Here is a 15,715-nt window from a genome sequence, read left to right as displayed (position 1 = left end):
GAGCATCTCATGGTCTTACAAAAGGACTAAATGAGATCGTGGTGCTTTATCACCTCTAGCAAGCAAAGATGACTGGTAGCTTCCAAAAATAGTTTGCTAATGCTGGGGGGCAATGATGGAGGTCAGCCCAATACAGATAAATACAAAATTATTCTTACTGGGTTCCAGGCAGCGTCTTGTCTGTGATAAAGCACATGTAGTCACCACTGCGGATCAGTAATTTATACTGTTGCAAATGTAAAAAGATATTTTTTTCAGAATTCACTTACAGTCAAGTTTTTGCAGGGACAAGCTTTGCTATGCGGAGTATTTTATATTTATTATTGCAGCATCTATACAGGTTTCAGTGAAGAACATTACAAAACAGAAACACTTGTTTCCAAAAGTTTACTGAGCTAAATGCATATGTGAGGAGCAGCTGGACAAAAGGTTGCAGCAATTCAGCTGTGAGTACTTTGTGTAGGAATACACATCATGGTGTGGTTTTTGAGTTGGTGGTACTTTCATCTGATTTTAAATTAAAAAGCGATTTAATAACTCCAGTCGAGGCATGGTAGATGACACGTCTCTCTGGAAGTAAAGCAAATTCTATATACATTTGTGATGACCTTGACATAGTCTATAAAGACAGAGATGGTCTAACAAAGGTGGCCTGTTGGTAGTTTCCTTTGCTCAGGGTGCACATCTGGTAACAGATAATTAGTCACTCTTTGGGGCTCCCGGAGGAGAATTTTTCAGCAGCAGACTTAACATAAGAAGAAAACTGGATATACTGCAGATGAACATCCATCATCAATTTTTATAGTGGTATTATACAGACATTTTACTGGAGTTGTAATATCTTTTCTCCCTGTCACATTGTTCTGAAGCAGAAATTTAGCTGAGATTGTTTCATGAAAATGTTCAAATGTCTCTTTTAACTGTCCTTGGTTATTAATAGCCCAGTAGTGTTCATATGGCTTCCAACCTGCATTACCTTGTCTCTTCCTGAAATTCCCGTGACATGACTCTGCCCATTTTAGGTGCAGTGTTTAAGCACAGGAAAAATATTCTTAGATGCATCTTTCAAAAAATAAATTTTTTCCTGTCAAGACATTTTTCTCCAAATTTCAAAAGTTTATTTTCATGAATAGTTAAGAAAATAAGGAAAAACTGAAAACAGATGAACATCAAGAAAAACAAACAAACTCAGAGGTAACACATGCTTCTTACAACACTGTAAGATTTCAGACACAACACACAGGGATTCAGGCTGTGGTGACAGGACTTCCCCTCAGCTCAACCAAGCTGTATGTGGGACGAACAATGAGGTACCTGGACACATTCAGACCCTCATCTATCAGCAATAACCAACAATTCTATGAAGTTGCAATAGTTGTGGAAAAGGATTTTTTTTGCAAGGAAATAGGGAGCATGATGCTATTTGCCAACAGCAGATAGATATTTTGGACTTCTTTGGGCAGTTCTGCTCCCCATCCCCTCACCAGGGGGATGCTCTCTGCCAAGAGGGGTAAAGAGATGCCATTGCCTCGTGTGAAGCAGGCAAAAAATTACTGTTATCAGGCCACTGTCACAGTTTTAGAGCCTCTGCAAAGTGTGTAAATCCAGGGAGATGCAAATAGCGCATCCCATGTTTTCCCTGGCTAACCAGTCCAAAGGAAGGACTGTGCACAGAGGCAGCAAAGGCTAAGGGACCCCTCCCTCAAACACAACAAACAGCACTTTTATGCTTGGTAGGGTCCTTTCCCCCCATGACTATGGAAAAGGAAACACAGATTTGTGGATGACTGCACAAGCCAGCACAGGGACACTCTGGTTATGTTCTACCCAGCCGCTGTTACTGAGACTGCCACACAGCAAAAGCGCATCCAGGCTAGGTTTCAGCTGCCATGGGGCTTGGGGCTGATGCTCAGGGACTAATCTGCCCACTGCAGCAGTGCCGAGTTAGCATGACTACTGGCCCAAGTCTTTGCCCATCCTCTCAGGCTGCTTTTGCAGCTACTGCTGAGGCCAGCGCTACTCCAGCCAGGCTGCTAACTGCCTCCAAGCTGTTCTGGTGAAACCTAGCTTGTCTTTTTCTCCAACAGGGCAGCAGCAAAAGCAAGACTACAGTGTAGACATACCATGTGTCTCTCAGACCCCAATTGCAACTTTATTTAGACAGACAAAAAATATAAATAGGTAATTAAAAAACAAATTTTCTGGGTGATTTTGGAGAGAGCTGCCTCGAGGGTCCATATTTCTCACATGCACTCAACTAGGATACCTTCATTTTGCCTTTCTCAGGAGCTGCTTCATGGATGGGTGGCTGCTCATCCCCATTCACTGAGAGGATCCTCTTTTCTGGAAGCTGCTCCTCAGGCTGGCGGGCAATCAGCAAACGACAGGTAAGCAGGATGCCAAAGACTAGGGCGTGGGCGTAACGCTTGAGTGGATCCCCCACAAGCTGGTGGAAAAAGAGCACAGCCAGCACAAGGAGGAGGAGGAGGAAGTTGGCCACGTCTTTGGGGCGACCAGGCACCAGTGTCATGACAATGCCACATGCCACTTCCAGGGCACCAATGCTCTTGCGGAGAAGGATGGAGCTGACTCCCATCTTCTTTAGCATGGGGAGGGCCCGCACGTAGCTTTTGTATGCTCGTTTCTGAAATGAAGCAGTAATAGCATAGAACACCATATGAGATGTTTCACCACATGTGAGAAAGTAAAGGCAAAGGTGACTTCCACTGAAATAGACTGACGCGCAATATGACCTAAAGATCACTTCAATCATCACCCCTCTGGCACAATATCCAATCTGTACCCCTAAAGCTTCTGTTGGAGGGATATTAACACCATCAACCTGCAATTCCCCCTTTATAAGCTGTTGTCTCCTCACTGGAAAACAGTTCTGCAACCTAGAACACATCTTTGAAGCTAGGACCAGGCCAGGTGTACCTTCTCCTGAAATCTGAAGTTACAATTGCTAGAATTCACAGTGTAGAACCATGTTGTTAAACAAAATACCATTTTCTAAGAGTAGCACATCCTTTATAATTAAATAACACACCTAGTCCCTGCAAAGCCAAGACATAGCAGGTAAAAACAGAAGTCTCTTTCTACCTCAAAGCAACTTAACAAAATCCCAGTGCTTACGGGCCATACAATCTTAGCATGGGACTATACATCAAAGCTGAGATTCACCAACCCTATCCTGTGTTGACATACCTGTATGATCCTTTCTTTCCTCAGATGAAAGCAAGCTGACATTTGACATCCTTTGCTCCCTGGATTTAGAAGCAGTGTAAATTGCAACACTCAGCCTCCTTACATGGCTGCCTCATTGTTTCGGGGAAGAAACCTCTGTCCTTACACACATTCAGAGTTCTTGCACTTGAATGTTAGGTGCTCGTGGGCTTGTTGGTTTTGTTTGGGTTTTTTTCTTTTTCAGTCAAGTATTTCCCTTATTTTAAAATATTTTAATAAAGCTCCTAGTTACTGGAGACACTGAAATTATTTCCACTTACACTTGAGTATACTAACCCTGCAGATATTCTTGCCATTGTGTTCTCTACTTTCTAATCAGGGAAAGGGAAACAGAAGCTGAATATCAGGTACAGAGTTGTTCAGCTCTCACAGGTGCTAATCAGATTGTGGGTTTACTTCCATGTGATTTTGGAAGTAAATCTACAGGCACACAGAACTTTCCACTTCTGTAAATTTTACTGCTTCCTCCTAAGAGAAGCTGACACTTCGCATGTGGTTAAAACTATACAGCATTGTCATTTTTGCTACAAAATAACTGAAGATCTCATGACACGTTTACTCTAAGTGTATGCATTGTAAGGATGCATTTTAAACCTCCAGTGAATAAAACCTCTCCTCAGGACAGAGTATTTTTGAACAGTCATGTAAAATACACCTCTATAAAGAAATATACTTTATAAGAAATGTCCTAGAGTATTCTAGTATTTTAAGTATTTTAATAGGCAAACTAGTGTGTCTGTTTTTTGCTGAATGAAAAACTGCAAGTTTGGTGTTGCAGGCAGATAACAGAGGTTCTCTATTTGCTCAGGGCAAGAAGCCATGCTTTCTGATCGGCAAGATCAGGTTTTCGCTGTTTCCATTACATAGAATCGTAGAGTAGTTTGGGGTGGAAGGGACCTTTAAAGGTCACCTAGTCCAACCCCCCTGCAGTGAGCAGGGACATCTTCAACCAGATCAGGTTGCTCAGAGCCCCATCCAACCTGACAGACCACCCTGGTGTGCAGCACAGCAAAAGCACGAAAGCCTAGTGAGTCATGAACATGTTACACTATGGACTATTAAGAATGATGGTGCTGTATCCAAGTGCCTCTGCTTTTTATTTGTAAAAATGGAGATCATTCCTACCTGTAGGCCTGACTCTTGGTAAAGCAGAAAGGGACAGAGAAGCAAAATATTTTACAGAGCACAGATTTTGCAAGGCTTCTAACGTCTCAGTGCTTTTTTTCTGTCCTTTATGTAGCAGAAACTTAAGAGCTTTGTTTTCTGGGCATTTTCTCAGAGTCTTTTGCTCCTGAGTTACTTCTTGGTGATTCTTCTCTGTGAGATCCCTGTGCTGAGCTACAGACAAGACACTCTGATTCAAATGTTATTTGAGACCTCAGGAAAAGCAGCTGGGCAGGTGGAGCAAAGGAGGATAACCGAATGTGCTGGAAACTTCCAGCACTATTTTTTTAGGGGCACAAAAATTATACCAATGTTTTTCAGCCACTGCAATAAATATAACCGGGGAAGGGGGGACAGCAGAAGAATAAACAAACATAGACAAGGAAGCAAAATGTGGCAGCCAGTCCCTCGCCTGCCTGCAGCTCGGAGCCAGCAAAGCTCCGCAGCAGGGCTGGCCCTGGGCAGAGATGAGCACAAACTAGCTCACCAGCTGAGAAACGCAGACCCAGACTTCTCCTTCCTCTCTTCAACCCTTTCCCATTAGGCAAGAAGAGAGGCTCATTTCCCAGGCTAAAGAGAATAATCAGGTAACTATCAATAATATCTTCTTCTGCCAGCTAAGAATATCAAATCATTTCATGGTCATGAATTAATGCCTGCACAAGTCTGGTGAGGTAGAGACAGTCAGTGTCGTTAGCCTTGCTTTAAAGCACAGATTTTGAGGATGATCAGCTGGCTGCTAAAGCAGGCATTAGCTTTTCCTGCCCCCAGGTCCAGGGGGTAGGTGTTCTCCCAGGGACCTGCTGTACCTGCCTGCTACATGTCTAGCACTTCTTCACACCCTGCTCTTCAGAGACCCTTGTGTGCGCTGTGCTATCCCATCCTCCTTCTTCCCCTCCCCGTCCTTACCCACAAGAGGTTTCCCCATGGCCTCAGACAGAGCCCAGGCAAGGGCTGCCAGGATATCCTCGGCACTGCGCATTATTTGTTTCTCTCTGTGTCCATCAAATAAGGAGACAGATAAGCTTCTTCCCTCTCCCTCCCATCGCTCAGGGCTCCAGAGCGGTCACCCTCCGTGTATCCCGCTGCAAACACTGCTTCTGCTGCAAGGGTGAGGGGAGAGGGCCCTAATGCATCTCCCTCCGTGCTGCCACTGCCGTACTCACCATCTCATTGTAGGCATCTCTGCTGAGCCGAGGGGTCAGTTTGATGGTCCCCATAAAGACGAAGAAGAGTCCCAGGGCCACCGAGAGGGCGACGATGGTGATAGTCCTGGGAGATGCCATGGAGCCGCTGGGAGCCGGTCCTGGGAACCGGTCCTAGTGAGGCCTTCTCGCTCTGGCTGCCAGCCCGGGAGGGAGGTAGTCAGCCACCATTGAAGGAGACGAGGAATAAAGCGGCAGAGGCAGCGAGGATGACAGCGGGAGGGGGATTCAGCCTCCTCCACTCAGCAACCTCTGGGTCCTAATGCCCCGCAGCCAGAGCCCGGCAGCTCTAGCACCTGCTGGGCGATGAGCATTCCCACTGGTCCTACCACCAAGTCATCCTCTATTTCCTTGCACGTTCCATGAATTACCCACAGAAACCCCAAACTGAGCCCGTTCTAGGGATGCGGGATGGCAGCCAACCGCATGGCACGGTTGCTCACTAGTGGGAAAATGAGGTTAGCAGAGGGCACAGGAGTAACCTGCTATGGAGGAACAGTGGTCAGAGGTCTCTTGTACATTGGCAGCTTTCAGTTTCAGATGCTCAGACACTAATGCACAGCAAACAACATGTTAGTTAATATATTTGCCCCAGAACAGAAAAAAACATGTCTTGCCCCTGTGGCTCTCCTGGAACCTGACGCCCAAAAGGGATGGTGAGGCCACTGTGCCACCCTCCCCCATTGCAGATAAAACCTGTCCTGTATGTTCAACTCTCCAGAGACAAATGGAAAGGTTCCTGATCCTCTATTACTTTCTGATTTAAAGTCATTATCTCTCCCTCTCTAATTTGCAACAAATTTCGTTTTGACAAAAGTGTAGCCAGGCCATTCAGTGAGAAGCCAAGGTATAATTATACAAAACAGAACTGCTGTAAAACTGCATCCCTCAGTATAAACAAGAAACAGGAGGCTGTAACAGTGTGCAAAAATCTTACGCTTGTGTTATAGTACAAGAGTGACACTTCCAATGCCTGTCAGGAATCTCCCCATCACCTCCTTTTCTGGTATAGTAAGTCTCGAGTCCTAAGCCCCCATGGCATGAGAACTGATGGTTGTTCTTACTGTTACAAGCTCAGGGTTCCTTAGGACTGGAGTTAAAAGTCTGAAAAATACAGGCAGCTCTCCCTGTTTCCTTGGGAGTTTATCAGCCTTGGTTCACCCAAATCAGATAGGGAGCTCCTCTTTCAGAGGAAAGAGTAAAATTTAACAGGCTCACTGTAGTAACGTGTTCTGCTACTGGCCTGGCCTAGATGACCACGATAAACCAAAAAGTAACTTCAATACAACATATAAGTAAAAATAAAATAAAAAAAAAATTAAAGGAGTCCTCAAAGTGGGGTTCATAAAACATATGGCAACTCTGCTCACTCAGACCTACCTCCAGGTTGTAGCAGCTCCATCTTTTGAAGAGCTGGAGAGAACTTCATGTAACATTTGAGGTGCATAGCTTGCCAGTTAGTGAGCATGGCAGGACAGATATAAAACACACCAAATTTTTGAGCTAGGTATTGCAGAGCAACCTGATGAGGAAATAACTTGTCGCTGCTGACATTTTCACAGGGCACTTCATATTTAGGTATCGGCAAGCATTAGCAGAGAAGGGGGAGGCAGGTGTGGAAAGAGAGACACTGAAGTCTGTTCTCTCTTCATTTTATAGAAAAATCTTTCTCATTGCCTCCAACTTATCCACATGACTGACAGTTGTTCAATATTGGTTTTGGAAGTTTATACAGATAATATTTCCCTGACCCCAAAAGTCAACATTTTCCTAGTGAAGCATGAGGATTTCTTGTTCCTACGGTTTCTTCATAGCAAGTTCACTATCAACTTGAAAAACACCTGAAATATCCTTGAAGCAAGCAGAGAACTAATGGCATGGCAGTATTAGAAAATACAGTGGATTTTAGTGCTTCGTATTTGCATGTTGGTGGTGAAAACCCATAATACCAGTGAGAGAATATTTTCCAGGCTGCTTTAACCAGCAGCCCAAGAAGAGGTTTGCAGGGGAGGGAATGGTGATGAAATGCTACAGAGAACCTTTTCAACACAAAAATCCAAGTATTTCCTTACCAAACAGTGCAGTTAGGCAACCCAAAGTAAAAGCAAAAGCAAAATTATTTATTTTTATACATCTCTCAAGAAAATAAGTTAAAATCCTAACTACATTGACACCAGTCTTCAGGACAGAAGGAGGTTGCTTGTCAAGCTCTTGGAGCTGGCATACCTGCCTCCTTGTCAGCGGGTGAACAGCAGCACCAGCTCACAGTGAACAGTATGAGGGAACATGTCAAAAGGTATAGCCAATGTGGGGGCAAATGGCTCTCCCGCCAGCTTCTTCCCTGGGTCAGGAGGGCAGCACAGACTGTGGAAAGCAAAGAGAGCATCCTTTAGACCAGTAGCAGAAGCCTTCCTACCATTATTGGTAGCACAATAGCACAGCAGATGCATTAAGAAAGTATCACGTGTTTCGCTAACATCCCTCAGAGTCTGCAGCTGACACTGGCTGAGGTCTGGAACCACCAATACTGAATCCCAAACCAGCTCTGAAAATCTCATGGACAAGCTGAAGAGTCAGTGGCAGGTTTAAAGATCCCTTTCTCACAAGCCATTCCAGCTGAAAGACACTTAATAGCCATAGGAGATAATCTTCAGGTTTGCATTACCTTCATTGGTTACCTGCAGACAGATTTATCACCTGCAAACGGGACTGCCACAGAAAAAGGCTTAGCTATATGATTAACCCTAAGCAGGTAACTAATCCCGTTGGCTTCACTTTGTTGGCTAGGGGCCAACCTTCCTGCAGTGAACCCTGTGGACTCTGTATCCCACATCCAGATGTGCTGTTTTGTTGCGGAAGGATGCACAATGCCATTACAGCATGTTTGCATTATTTTCTATTCCTTTTCTGATGCACTAAAGCGGCCTGCTGGAACATGAAACCCAAAGAACACCCACTACCTTAAACAAGCAAGTGCAGCTTGCAGGTAAACCAAAAGTAATGCAGAAGCATAAACCACTTCTGACCAAGTACTGACTAGTCCTGGATTGCAACAAAAACCTTTCTAAGTCTCGGTCAGATATTTATGTCCTTGTCTGGACATAATAGGGTCTGTAACTAAGGTCAATGGAAAGGAGGGTGCTCACTCAAGAAAGTTCCTCATGGCTTCAGCCTCTGGCTTGCAGGAGATGTAGAGCAGCCTTCGGATGGACTTGCAGTTTCGGATGGCTCGCACAACCCTGTGATCTGCAAAAAGATACTGTGCTTCCCCAGTGACCCACTACCACCATGAGCTCTCCAGAAGGAATGATTGCACACCAAGTACCACAGAACTGCACTGAACTGTCAAAAATACAGGGAAAAAAGCATATATACATTTCACCATGTCCTGTCTCATATGCAGACTCTTGGGGAGGCCAGGGATGTGACCCACGCTGCTAACAGCTCAGCCAATTTGGCAGGGTAGAACAGTGGGAGAAATCCCTCTGTTTCCCAGGGGGATGAAGGATGAGAGAAAAATTGTTAATTAAGCAGAGGAACGTAAAGCCTTCCACACACACTTGTGAGACTGCATCTTGGCACCAGGACCAGTTTGGGATTTCCCAGTGCACAGTGCAGCAAGTCCAGCAGAGACTACTAAGACGGTTAGAGGGCTGGGGCACAGCATGTACCCAGAGAGTGTGAGGGGGGTTATTCAGCCTGGGGAAGAGAAGATGAACCAGGATCCATTTGCTATCTTCAGGGGCCTCATGGGGGATTACAGAGAAGATGGAGTCAGAATTTTCTCAGACAGGCATGAGAAGAGGATGAGAGGCAACAGATGTACTGCAGCAAGGCGAAATTCTGATTAAATACATTAGGGAAAACATTTTCAGGAGAGGGTATCCACCCTTGGACACATTCAAACCTCAGCTGGGCTTTATAGCTCTGTGCAACCTTATACAACTCTGAAGTTGGCCTTGCTTTACGTGGGAGATTGCACCACAGACCTGCAGAGGCTCCTTCTCTCCTAAATAATTCTGTAAGCCTATGAAAGATGGAAAAAAGAGTAGAGCTGTCTGCTTTAAGGAGAAAGCATGATAAAGGCACTGAAAACAGCAGAATTTATGGGATTTTAGCTGCTGGCAGCAACAAGGTAAGAAACTAGAGACTAAGTAAGCAGAGGGTTTGGAGCTAGTATAACAGATCTCACAGAACTTGTGCAAAATTATCTGTTTTCAAAATTAAATAGATAGCATATTCTCTCACGGAGCCCAGCCCGAGATGGGTTCACCACAGCAACAAGGGGTTGGGCATCCTCCCACGATGACAGGAGTTGTGGTAACACAGCCTCTGCCTTTCCACCGTGAAACTCACAGTTTGAAATTCCTGTGAAGCAAAAAAGAAGTGAGCAGAGTCAGTCTCACCAGATGTGAGGTATAACATGAAGTACCGCCCTTTGCTGTGTGGAGGTAACTTGTTAGGATCCCTCCACTCACTTCTGCTTCTGATTTTTCAGCAGTTAGTTTGAAACTTTCTGCCACGGCAAGTTTGAACTCACCATTGAATGCTGCATTCCACCTGGCATCCTCTATTGCCTTCTCCACCACCTCAATACCAATAATCTTGGACACTTGGTGGGCCAGAGAGAGACCAATTGTGCCTGGAAGTAAGGAATAGAAAAATAGTCCTTACAACCATTCTAAACAAGTGTTTAGATAGCGGGAATTGTTTTTGGCATGTGAAGCACCGGCCCTGGGAGCCAGGCTCACATGGTCACTGCTCACCCGTTCCACAGCAGATGTCAAGGAGGACAGTGTCCCCACCAGCCTGACTCAGCTCCCCGACCGCCTGATACAGAACTTCTGCTCCACCCGTGTTTACTTGGAAAAAGGCATCCGGAGAGATGCGAAACTTCAGGCCAAGCAGTTCTTCAAAGATGTGCGGTTCTCCGTGAAGGAGCTGGAAGGGGGACTGCTCGTGGGAGCAGCGTGTCATGGTGCTAGCAGAGCACAAAAAACCCAGCTGTTACAAGGCAGCGGAGAGGCAGCTGATTTCCATTTCCATCCCTGGGGTGCTCATGTGCAGGGGACGATGGTTGTCCCTCCACCAACTTTTATTTCATGTGAGCTTTTCAAGAGGATCAAGGAATTTTGATTCTTTGTAAGGGACCAGTAATTTGCACAGCCTAGAATTCATTAAAAGGATCAAAATGACTTCACAGAAGGCAGCAGTCCTGGGTCTATTCCCCAGTTTTGCTGCTAATGATATTTACTGTCTTGGGAAAGTCACTGTAGGTTTTTTTCTTTAGCTTTCCAGGCCCCTAACTCCCATGAGGTAGAGCCATAGTGTATTCAAGTATTTCAGGTCTAGAAAAACAAAAGATGTGGTCATTTTAAAACCACATCTACAAGAAGCATCCAAGCATCTGTCATTCTCTTTAATCATTTCCTGAACTGGTAGAATTTTAATTTGATCAGAGAGGGGGGAGAAAAAGGAGGTGGCTTCGTTTCCACTCCTTCCCTATGTGAAGGCATATACCTCTCTTGGAAATAAAGTGAAGTCAAGGCACAGACTGTTCCAGCCCCACACGTGAAGAACTCCTTAAGCAATGCTTTCTGAGTAGCCAGTGCCTCCTGTCAAGAGTGAGAAAGGAAAACCTGATGTTCGGGTAATCTGATGAGACGCCTCTCCCCAGTGATACACCCAGAAAGCGCAGGTCAGCCAGATACCTGACACGCCTCTTGCCAGGGGCCCTGTCCCCCACCTACTCACCTGGCCCAGCTCCTGGGGGTGGAAGGTAATGATAGCCATGGTGTGGCCGCAGCTGGTGGTGCGCACCAGGAGCTCCCGCCAGTGTCCACCTTCATGGAAGAGGATGCAGGGGTCCAGGGGGGAGTGACGGATGAAGTCCTCATAGCACTGAGCAGAGAGGAAACGGCACTTGTAGGACAGCGAAGACAACTGCCCAGGTCTTAGCATAACTGTATGTCCCAAACGGGTGGCCCTTCCACCAGTATCATCTGTTTTTTTCTGTTTGACTTCAATATACTGAGTGAAAGCTCTTTCCGAGTTCTTGGAAGAACAATTATTGGAAATAATTTCAATTTGTGATTCTTATGTATTTTAATAGATTGGCAGGAATTCACTGTCACTTGATTAACTTAATTCTTTGGGACAGTTTAGAGGCTGCAACATTAACATGCAAGTTTAAAAAAAAAATTTATCCATCAACCTGAGTCAGGCCTGAAACTTTTCAGAACATGAAAATGGACTTGAAAACCCAGCATAACTAAAATTACAATGTTCTCCCAAATAAGGGTTATGGCAGTCCCTCTATTCCAGAGTCTAGGAACAGACATGATTTATTTACCTGGGCTACTTGTTTGTGTTTTGGGGGTATGTTCTCCAGGTGGTTGGCTTTCACACAAACAATATTTCTTGCTGGAGAGAGACAGACAGGTATTAGGAAAGGAGCCAGCACAGAGCCAACTGGTTTTCTAACTGGAGAATAATGGTGTGGGCTTACAGCAGCAAAGCAGTTTAGGTTGCTGGAAGACAGCATTCCCACTTCAGTTTAAATGCAAAACTTCTGCTGTCAGAGGTGAAATGCATCCATGGAATTATTTTTTTCATGAGAAAAGTACACAGCGACCACCCCAGCACCTCTTGCGATGGATGTTGAGAAGCAAAACCCAGTATTGATGGTGTGAACAAGCACACCACTGAGCAGCTTGCAAGAAGCACACAACTCTCATCCTTGTTGCACAAAACCAAACCGCCTCACACATCCCAAATGCTCCAGCATTGCTCTGCTGCCTATGGACATGCACAATCCCCATGCTCTCCCTGCTCGGCACAGGCTCCTGGAGCACAAAGGCATGGGAACAGCATAATTAAGAATAACAAAGCCACATCCTGGAGGGGCTGCTACCACAGCTTGTCGTCCTTACTGCTATATTTAGCAAATTAGAAGCTGGTGTTTTTTAAGAAGCTAATGAGCTGAGTTTTTAAAATTGCTGCCCTGGACTTAGTGGTGTTTCTGTTGGCATCCTCCCGGATTCAGGCTTCTAACTCAGGTGGAGGCTGTCACAGCAGAGCCTTGCCCCAACCCAGCCCATGCCAGCAGTTTTCTACTCAGCTCCTTGTCCTGCACTGACCTCTGCCAGTTCCCACATACAACCCCACGGTTTTGGGGTTCCCATCCGGTCCTCGGTTCACAGAGAAAGAAGATTTGTTTCGGTAGCCATTAATGATGGGCTGAGGGGGAAAAAAAGGAAAAGTAAAGCCTTGGATTAAAAGAAAAGGAGAAAGTAATGGAGGAAAGCCAAAACCCAGCCTGGCTGTTCTGTTGGCAACATGGGAAGATACACATGAATGTGCAAACCACAGAAAAGGAGCTTGTGCACGAGACGCCCAGTACTTCCCCTTGGGAAGAAGTAGTGGCGCTCTGTGACAGAATGGTGACAGGTTTATCAGGGAAGGCTTGGGCACAAAAAAGGATTCCTAATCACTGGGCTTGTTTCACTCTCCAGCAGTCACAGGCTGCAAAGCAGAAGCTAGCAAGGACTGCCAGAGACACATTCTCTGCAACCAAGTAATCCCCACCATGAGACTCTTCAGGAGTTGAGTGAAAGACTGTTAGTGGCTCAGAGGGGACAGCATTCCCATGGGATACTCACCGAAGGGACTACAGGCTGGAGAGGACAGCAGACTCCACCAGGTTTCTGTGCATCTATGCCCAGCTCCTCAAGACGAGATGTCAGTGTCTGCAAAATCTTCCTCTGGCTTTCATATTTCACCTGCAAAGGAGTCCTAAGCCAGAAACACTCTCACAGGACCACACAACATCACCCCCCTCTGGGAAAGCCAACAGGAGGGAATACTGCAAGTGGGATATAGCCCCAGAAGAACTCTGCCTTTCTTATCACGGCAGCCACTTGGAGCAATGGGGAGAGAGAGAAATCCTGTGTCTGTGGTCCCCAAGCACTGGCCTTGGAGCACTTGGTCTAACCTGAAGCCCCAGTGAACCACAGCTAACCCACACTGGACAGGATCACTGTGCAAGTCCCCATCCTCTGTGCTGTTGGTGATCCCACACACCACCCATAGGGAAGCTCCCAGTTCTATCCTTCACCATAACTGAAGAATTAAAGCAGGAGTAAATGGGGTCTGAAGAGTTTATAGCATTAAGTGACTAAGAAGCTAGAGGCTGTTGCTCAAGGGGGATAGGAGGGACAGCTGGGGCAACACAACAAAGAAAAGTTCACATAAGCACGTCTTACCTGCAGCTGCTCTTGATAGGATAGTCTCCACAGTGGAGTCACTGCGTTCGCTAACCTGGAAAGCATAATATCGTGGTAGTGCCCAGAGCTACTCACCTCCTGATACTTATGGCATAACATCCCCACCACCTGCTTCATGGGCAGGACAGTTCTGGTACGGGCTCTGTACCAGAGCTGGCTGTGAACACCCAAACTCCCTTTTCATAGCACTTTCCTGGTGCAGAATACTTGTGGCTGGAAGAGGGACCCAGGAAACACAATGACCAGCTCTCCAGAGGACAGGCTGAGCCTTTGGCAGAAGATTGAGCAGCGATGCCTGGGTGTCCTGGGTAAGCCAGGTATCTTTCTGATCCCCCTTTAGAGGACAGGGCCAGGAACACTGTTTCCCCTGCACAGGGACCCAAAGAGGCCCTGCCAAATCCTGGGTGAGATCTGACTCCAGGCCAGTAAAGCGAGGGGAATGAGTATTCAAATGCTACTGGGGTCAGAGTGGAAAAAAAAACAAAGCAAAACAAAATGCAGACAGACAAGGGGGAAAAAAAGACCATGTTTTAGCTTCAGATGGGCTCTGTTGCTTTCTCCCAATGAATCAGAGGCTTTGGCCATCCCTTGCTGCTCTGAGTCTGCCCAAGTCCCATCTCCCTGGAGTTTTCCCCTAAAAGAGCAAGATGCTTCTCTCATCACTTGATGCATCCATCCTGCATCATTTACCTGTTCACATTTCTAGCCACTACTACCTCTTTTTTACTAATGCTGTACTAGATTAAATCTACCACAGTGAAATGCAGCTTATGTGTAGCAGGCAGGGAATTACAGATTGTCCACTCTCACTGACCTGGCCACTCATGCAGCGGCAGTTTACAGATAAGCCTTGAAACTTGCCACTACTTGGATCTGAGGCAGGGTGACCAAGAACAAAACACAAAAAAGCTGATAAAAAAAAAAAAAAAGACAGAATGTGATGGATATGATCCAAACTATCATAACTATCCATCAACTACTGACTCACTGAGTCCATGGAGAACCTCACCCCACAGCTGGATAAACTGCTGTTATTGCTTCCTGGGATGTTTGGAGCTGCTTCTAAAGCACTCTGTGCTAACTACTTTCAGGCACAGAAGTGCAAATCACATGGACTATTACTTTTTGCTTGCCAGTATGGTAACCGCTCTGCCCCTGATCCTTTCCTCTTGGACCTCTTAATTTGTCTTTTCTATTATTTCTATCCCCAGGCCAAGCTCCAAGGGAAGCCAGCTGAGCTCTGGCTCTTCTATTCCTACTGGGGAGAGCTGGGTGGAGGTAAAACCCCCAACCCACTGCTCTAACCACTTCAGGTGCTTGGTGCTTTGGAAGAGTGCCTGGTCATTTTGGAAGAGCTGTACCTCTCCTCCCACGAGGAACCTGGCAGGCTGCAGTCCTCCTTGGCCTTTTTTTTCTCCTTCAACTTTGCTGTTGTCTTCTTCTCCGTCAGCAGGCTGCGGTCCCGACCGGGCAGGCTGCTCAGGAGAGCACTGGAAGAGTGAAGGTGCCGGCACGGTAGCCTCAATGTACAGGACAGAGCCATGATGGGAAGGAGAAGGGCTGCAGACCTGCAACCGGCACAGCGAGCCCACCGTCAGCCTCCCAGAAAGCAGCACGTCAGCTACGCACCTGGAGCCAAGGCGAGAAAAACACCATACTCGTGGCCAGCTCCGCTCCAGAAAGTAAATCGCTTAGTTTAAAAATATCCACGGCAGGTCTGAGCTAGCGGGTGCGTTTTGCCTTTGCTCGGAGCGCCGGGGACGCTGCCGGCAGCGCAGCGAGTGCCGCTGCCCCGGGCCGGCGGGGCAGCGCGGG

General features: G+C 46.3%; 2 protein-coding genes across 2 annotated transcripts; both read right to left on the bottom strand.

The window, feature by feature from the left end:
• Window positions 1-2,125: 2,125 nt before the first annotated feature.
• Window positions 2,126-5,911, bottom strand: TMEM35 (transmembrane protein 35). Its single transcript, XM_010295370.1, has 2 exons — window positions 5,577-5,911; window positions 2,126-2,644 (listed from the first exon to the last, which is right to left on the bottom strand). Exons 1-2 carry the CDS (start codon window positions 5,694-5,696, stop codon window positions 2,258-2,260), a joined length of 507 nt encoding a protein of 168 aa, XP_010293672.1. The 5' UTR covers window positions 5,697-5,911; the 3' UTR covers window positions 2,126-2,257.
• A 1,941-nt stretch (window positions 5,912-7,852) lies between these two features.
• TRMT2B (tRNA methyltransferase 2 homolog B (S. cerevisiae)) lies at window positions 7,853-15,443 on the bottom strand. The gene is made up of 12 exons (XM_010295360.1): window positions 15,262-15,443; window positions 13,880-13,934; window positions 13,277-13,396; window positions 12,755-12,854; window positions 11,968-12,038; window positions 11,370-11,516; window positions 11,136-11,230; window positions 10,382-10,596; window positions 10,156-10,257; window positions 9,864-9,983; window positions 8,762-8,861; window positions 7,853-7,979 (listed from the first exon to the last, which is right to left on the bottom strand). Exons 1-12 carry the CDS (start codon window positions 15,441-15,443, stop codon window positions 7,853-7,855), a joined length of 1,434 nt encoding a protein of 477 aa, XP_010293662.1.
• Between the last annotated feature and the right edge of the window lie 272 nt (window positions 15,444-15,715).

The sequence above is a fragment of the Phaethon lepturus genome, unplaced genomic scaffold, assembly GCF_000687285.1.
Source record: "Phaethon lepturus isolate BGI_N335 unplaced genomic scaffold, ASM68728v1 Scaffold56800, whole genome shotgun sequence".
Taxonomy (NCBI): Eukaryota; Metazoa; Chordata; class Aves; order Phaethontiformes; family Phaethontidae; genus Phaethon; species Phaethon lepturus.
Note: the sequence above shows the minus strand (reverse complement) of the source record. Positions and strands in the feature narration are given on the sequence as shown.

Bases quoted from the DNA above. Each gene is read 5' to 3' on its own strand.
- TMEM35 (XM_010295370.1), bottom strand. From the start codon at position 5,696: ATGGCATCTCCCAGGACTATCACCATCGTCGCCCTCTCGGTGGCCCTG. The intron at 2,645-5,576 runs GTGAGTACGGCA...GCTTCATTTCAG, and splicing joins GAGATGCCTACAATGAGATG to AAACGAGCATACAAAAGCTA.
- TRMT2B (XM_010295360.1), bottom strand. From the start codon at position 15,443: ATGGCTCTGTCCTGTACATTGAGGCTACCGTGCCGGCACCTTCACTCT. The intron at 12,039-12,754 runs GTCAGTGCAGGA...GTCTCTCTCCAG, and splicing joins GTATGTGGGAACTGGCAGAG to CAAGAAATATTGTTTGTGTG. The intron at 7,980-8,761 runs GTGAGCACCCTC...TGCTTTCCACAG, and splicing joins GCCATGAGGAACTTTCTTGA to TCTGTGCTGCCCTCCTGACC.